At 34.9% G+C, this 6,160-nt stretch overlaps 1 protein-coding gene across 1 annotated transcript; it reads right to left on the bottom strand.

Annotated features, from left to right (window-relative positions):
- Window positions 1-557: 557 nt before the first annotated feature.
- Window positions 558-3,106, bottom strand: LOC143453193 (calcyphosin-like protein). Its single transcript, XM_076954380.1, has 3 exons — window positions 2,893-3,106; window positions 2,548-2,810; window positions 558-1,276 (listed from the first exon to the last, which is right to left on the bottom strand). The coding sequence occupies exons 1-3, from the start codon at window positions 3,006-3,008 to the stop codon at window positions 1,029-1,031; spliced, it is 627 nt and encodes a 208-aa protein (XP_076810495.1). The 5' UTR covers window positions 3,009-3,106; the 3' UTR covers window positions 558-1,028.
- Window positions 3,107-6,160: the final 3,054 nt, after the last annotated feature.

Raw genomic sequence — 6,160 nt, forward strand, 5'->3', positions numbered from 1 at the left:
TTTAAGATTTTTATATCTGTGTACTGCCCGCATACAATGACTAAACTTCAAAACCTATAGCAGCAGACAAACAAAGCTGCCGCAGCCCCCATGATAAGGTTTTTAGGAATGGGCCTTGTGGAAAACTGAAAAGTTTATGTCATTATTTCTTCTACAGCGCATACGCATTTGAATACATGATAGGATTGTAAGTTAAACTTACAACTAAGCTATTTTTTTCTAACTCGATTCAGCTTGAACTAAAAATCGATTCCATTTAAATTGGGACTTCAATCAAGTCGAGTCATTTCAAATTGCCATCAGAAGCAAGTCAATAAAATGTATCTAACTCGAAAAGGTATTCAAACGTCATACGGCGTTCAGTTAAATTGATTATAATAACTTCAGGACTTTCTAAATATGAGTCTGGCTGTTTTTTTTTGTCGGAAAAAAATAATTTTTAGAAAATTATGTATTTTTAATATCTTAACTTCTATTTTTGTTGTCAAAATTTCACTACATTCAACTAGATTCAAGTTATTACTGCAGAGCTATTAGTCCTATATCACCAAACACTGTCATGATCTACATGTTATAGTAATCAGCCTTTACAAACGCGAGATATTACAAGTGGTTCAGGTTGTTGCAATGTGGTTTGGAAAAGCTGTAAGAAGTTCGCCGTTTTAATGTGTAAATATACGAAATTTCTTTGTAAATGTACAAAACAATTTAAGAGTTTTTCCGTAAATGTTTTGTGTTAAAAAAAATGATTTACTTATATATACACATAACATTCGTAAATATAAGTTATTTGATTTTCTAAAGATATTTTGCGAAAATTTAAAACATTGCCACATTCGTAATTTTTTACATGATCTCTGTATTTTAAAGCAATTTTTACAGTGTGCGTCGAAAGCACAGAAAGAGTAAATATTGAATACCAATAGAACAACATTGAATATATAGGTCAGTCTAGTGTACTACATAAATTGCTGCAAATTAAAGCTTAGTGCATCATTTTTAGTGTCGCTCTATCTGCGTCGAAGGAGTTAGATTTGCCACTCTTTTTGCACCATGACGTCAAAATACGCGTCATTATCAATGGAGGAGCTTAAACCTACGTAGTAATCGTAAAACTCGTCATAGGTAACCACTCCGTCTGGGTCGTCAGGGGTTTCAAAAATTTCCAGAAATTTCCGAAGAGTCTGGTCTTCAGACCACTCTCCATTTAAATACTTTGGGTGTTGCTTGGCGTTGTATACTCTGCGCAGATCATCTATGGTAATAACACCATCACCTAAAACAAATAAGTAAATAACGGCTTCAGTGACTAAAATCGAGTCATAAATTTATTCGAGAGCACGTAAGCAGCCTACACAAGAGTGATCCCAATACAATGAACATGCGTGTTCAAAACTGAAAGAATGGAGATCAAAAGCCTAACTTACATGAGTTTAGACTTGAGTCTCAAGCGCTACTCAACTGCGTCGCCAACAGCAGCCAAGCTTGAGTTCGGATCAAAAACTATGCGTACTTCAGTTTAGTTTGTGATTGGTTCGCGCATTTGGTGCACACTCACACTATGGAGTTGGTCACGCATGATTAGTCATGAAGACAACAACCAAGTTCGCATTTGAAACGCAGAAAAACAGATAGTAGTATCGTGCATTGCACATAGGCCTAATTGTTGGTAAAAGTAACGATTTTAAATTATAGATACGTTTACGGCATTGTTTAATAAATGCGGATGTGTTAAGTTGAAGTACATTAGGATGTTATTTGGAACGGTGAGAGTGAAACGTTCGTAGGTTAAACTTACGGTGCAACACATCTAGTGCCCAAAGCGAAATTCTCACGTTTGACATATATTTTTACAGAATTTCGGTATTGTGCTATGCCTTTGTTTTACGTAAAGCAAGCCTGTAATACCAATCTTTAGCATAGCTTCAGGCTCTGTATAAAAACCTACTTATCCTGCATGTCGGCATGATGGATCTAGAACTAGGTAGTCTGGCTAGAAATAGATTCAACCAATAGGTGCAAATCTTGTCTGAAACGAATTAAACTGCTTCTTTGCAACACTAATCTTTCATTTTCAACGCATTTTATGTTTTTTCCTTGGCTTAAGAAAACTTTTACTTGACATAACTATTGGAATTCCTAGTACTCAAGTCACCAAAAAAATGACTCAGAATTTTTGATAATTGTCAGTGGAGAACGACACTCAACATTGCTGAGTTAGGTTTTTGATATAGACGTGAATAACGAGTTGCAGTTTAAGTTTCGATCAGCACTTAAGTTAGGGTTTTGATCTTTACCCTAATTAATCCCAATATTTTAGGCTAGCGTTGAGAGTTCAGGTTAGTTTAAACAACCGTAGTTTCTAAAAGTGACAAAAATGCTAAAAATGTGGAGTTCGAAGTAGGCCTAATACGGAATTTGGATTTTTTCGGTGCTGGAATGAAAATAGAGACCCAATTTACTAAGACAGAAAACCTTGCAATATTATGATGGCGATCATCAATCTAATAATAAAGAAATATTCCAAACTCATATGAGATATTTTACCAGTTCTGTCCACTGTCTGAAATGCTTTCTGGATAGCAGTTTGACGGGAGATGGAAAGAGGTGGTCGAAGTTTGACCAAAAACTCACGGATATTAATTTTTCCTGTGTTATCCACATCAAAGGCTTGAAACATATTTGTGAGCTCGTTGGGTTCCATATCAAGCCCGTAATTAGATATGCCTTTCTTAAACTCATCAAAATCCAATTTTTTGCTTCTGTCGCGATCCATCATACGGAAGGTCCTTCCAAGGTCTTTTATACCACTGTAAAAATAGAATAAAACGGAAAGTTCTTGACTGTGCAGTGAACATAGGCGGCACTTGCTAATGTTTATGTTTCTCTTACGTGGCTCCTCTTGCCAAACACTTTAGCCTGAGTCTTTCAATAAGGTCACTTGTTTCTGGAAGTAAGCGTAAGGCCTTTTGTGACATTTCTCTTTCATAAGGTGACGCACCAGCCATCTTGCACTTACTGGTTTCAATCAACAATTAAATCGTTATGCTACTTACTTAATTACAGCAATATATTGGTTACCAAATCTATACAGACATAAGTCGTTACGTAATTCAACTATGCTTAATGAAAAGATTTATAAACCTTGGGTATTGATTATATAGTTTTTTATTTACTCATAGCTATGGGTGACTCTGTTTAAAACTGTCAATTCCTGTTATGGTGACATATGATACTGTATATGATCCATATCTTTTATGATTTCATCTTTTTATGGCTTGTGGTAAGAGTTTTAAGCAATAATTTTCACATTTAAGTTTGCATCAGCTGACAATTGAATAAACTCCGTTTCAGCATTATCAAAACTGAATGAACGCAATAATGTCAAGTTAATTGCTAATAATACAAACACAAACTCAGAATATCAAACACTATAACTGTCTTGTTAAATACGTGTCATACCAAACTATCTAACATCCAACTATAGGCCTAACTACTTTATTAAATTATTCGTCACAATAGAAATGAGTACACTATAAACTAAGAAGCACTGCACAATATTTATTTATCAGAGAACAATGCAAAAAAACTGATGCAGCGTAGTTTGTTTGGGTGGAAAGGTCACTCTAAGATGGTCCTCTAATTGTCTCTCCATTGATTAAAACATATCCATGTTTTTGAATGCAGTTTGGTCGAGCCCACAGGCCAAACGGCGATAGTACTCCCGCATTTCTGCAGCGGATGTGGTATTGTTTCCTCTTGTTCATCATCTCTTAGCTCATACATTAGATTTTGAATCGATTGACAATACGTTAAATTTTTTTTACAAAAATCATTATGAAACGGACTTATAAAGCGAAATTTGGATTTATTAACCGGCTATTTTTTCATGTAAAAATTCCGTCCCAAAGCAAATTGGATTTAATACGCGGATGGATTTATTTAGCGGATTCTACTGTATTATATTTTTAATCTACCAGTCAATCAGCTTTAACATATTTTGCGCTTAAGCGTCCAAAGTGACATTCTGAAAAATTAAGTCGTAATTCTCTTTACGTTATATTTTCATGCGGATTAAAACCGTTGAGTTTAATGAACAAAACTGACACCGCTTTTCTCTAGCCTTTAATTATGAAAATACGGATTACGAAATCTGCAACACCGCAAGGAACGTAACTCAATCGATGGATTAATTTTGAAACAACGTTTTTCTTTTGCTTAGCTATGGATGGAGTGCTAAGTGCTAACCGAAGACTTGACCGAAGTGTGTTTTTTCTAAACACTGGGCGCTTAATTTTTTAATAGATTTGACATGTGTTAACGTGGAAATGTCGGTTGCCTTGACTTGTTAGTCACAATCTAAATTAATTCAAGTCGTCATACTATCACTTTATTATATCTGAAAGGTTTTTTTCAAAATTCAAATTGCAACGCAATTCGCCGAATCTTGCACAAATATCATAAATGAGTAAAACTAAATATGGCGCGTATAATAATTACATTACTATAGCACTTAGAATTCCGTTTAATATCAAAAGATGCCTCAGTTGTAAATAGTGACTTTGTTTGTTCATTTGCTTTGAATTAAACTTACTGGTGTCGTGCGAAAAAGGATACACACTGTCTTCTCGATCGTGTAACTGCGTCTATTCCCAACTTGTATGTACAACAATTTCCTAACTATTTTAGAACTGTAATAATGCGTATACTACTGAAAATATCCAACCCAAGCAAAAGTCTGATTTTCAATTTGACAAACCCATGAAAAAAAGACTTACACAACAAATACACAATAAAATCTGGCTTCTTTTACAAATCTATAAAGCTAATTTACTGTACCTGGTCTGACATCAAATTTAAAATAATATTTCTTTGGAATTGGACACCCAAGCATTGACCAATTACACGACACAGTCTGAAATATCTCACGCCGAAAGATAAATACGTAGGTCGTAGGACTATAACACAGTACAACATGATCCACCAATGTTGTTATTTCTTTGCCTAAAAGCATTGCGTATACATTCTTAAACTTTCCCCTGCTTGAGTTTATTGACATAGTATTGCCCATAATGAAAACTTTTGACCCATTGCGCCTGAAGGTGTCTAATTCTAATGATTACAAGATACTGAACGCTATGAAAGTACTGGGCTAACTCAAGTTTGACGCGAAGCTTCTCTTTTGTTGCATTCACAATCGATTGTTTTTCTCCTGTAGTTAAATGCGACATGTATAAAGTCGTGAAATTATTTTAAGGCATGCAGAAAGCTCCAATCACATAATTTGCTTTACAGATACAACGACTAAATCGTCCTTTGCTCAATGAACTTTTGTTCAAAACAAGTTCATGTTTTGACAATTCTGTCAGAAAGTATTATTATAACATTTGTGCCCAAACTATATCCAGGTTACTACAAGATCAAACTAAAACTGTTCTCTAAAAGGAACTATTCTCCTTTGATAGTTGCATGTTGACGAAACACGTGCTGATATTTCAAGCGGAAACAACCGGTTTTAACGTATTATGCAGAGTTTAATGTAAAGCAGCTGACGTAGGCTATTTCACAGGAAATTAAAGTCTTCGCTGCCATAACCGAACAACATGTCCTAACAAAGAACCCAGTCGCTGCTTGGTAGAAACCGGCCAATGTACGGTTTATGTTCATCGTTGAATGAATTTAAACAAAGGAGACAAAACTATAAATAAAAGGCAGACAATAACACTAACACTTGGTGTGTTCCATAGCTAGTTTATAACTTTGTATTGGCTGATCAGTGATCAGTGATCTCTCTTGTTGTCACATACATAATTAGAGTAACTCTTTAAGGATTTACAGCTAAAATACAAGTTAAAACTACAAGTCTTTGTCAGTACTTTACACAGTATCCTATGACATCATTACGCTCGCAAACATTACGAACGGAAAACCGATCAGTCGGTTTTCTAGTGACAAAGGAACCCAGCGATTTAGTGACTTAATAAACTTAAAAAGCACTTGTTTCCATTAACTACAATTTTCTCTAAAAGTGGCTTTTACTTTGTAGTTGTAGCACAACACTATAGTATTTGCCGGTATCTTACTCTATCTCTTTTCCTGTTAGCTTAGAATTTCTACCCATATAATTAAACTTGTTTACATGCACTCTCTGTCTTTCTAT

Source organism: Clavelina lepadiformis, chromosome 4 (genome assembly GCF_947623445.1).
Source record: "Clavelina lepadiformis chromosome 4, kaClaLepa1.1, whole genome shotgun sequence".
In the NCBI taxonomy this organism is placed as follows: Eukaryota; Metazoa; Chordata; class Ascidiacea; order Aplousobranchia; family Clavelinidae; genus Clavelina; species Clavelina lepadiformis.

Excerpts from the sequence above, each read along its gene's own strand:
- LOC143453193 (XM_076954380.1), bottom strand. The coding sequence starts at position 3,008 with ATGGCTGGTGCGTCACCTTATGAAAGAGAAATGTCACAAAAGGCCTTA. Across the intron at positions 2,811-2,892 it reads TGTTTGGCAAGAGGAGCCAC|TGGTATAAAAGACCTTGGAA; the intron begins GTAAGAGAAACA and ends CTATTTTTACAG. Across the intron at positions 1,277-2,547 it reads TCAGACAGTGGACAGAACTG|GTGATGGTGTTATTACCATA; the intron begins GTAAAATATCTC and ends TATTTGTTTTAG.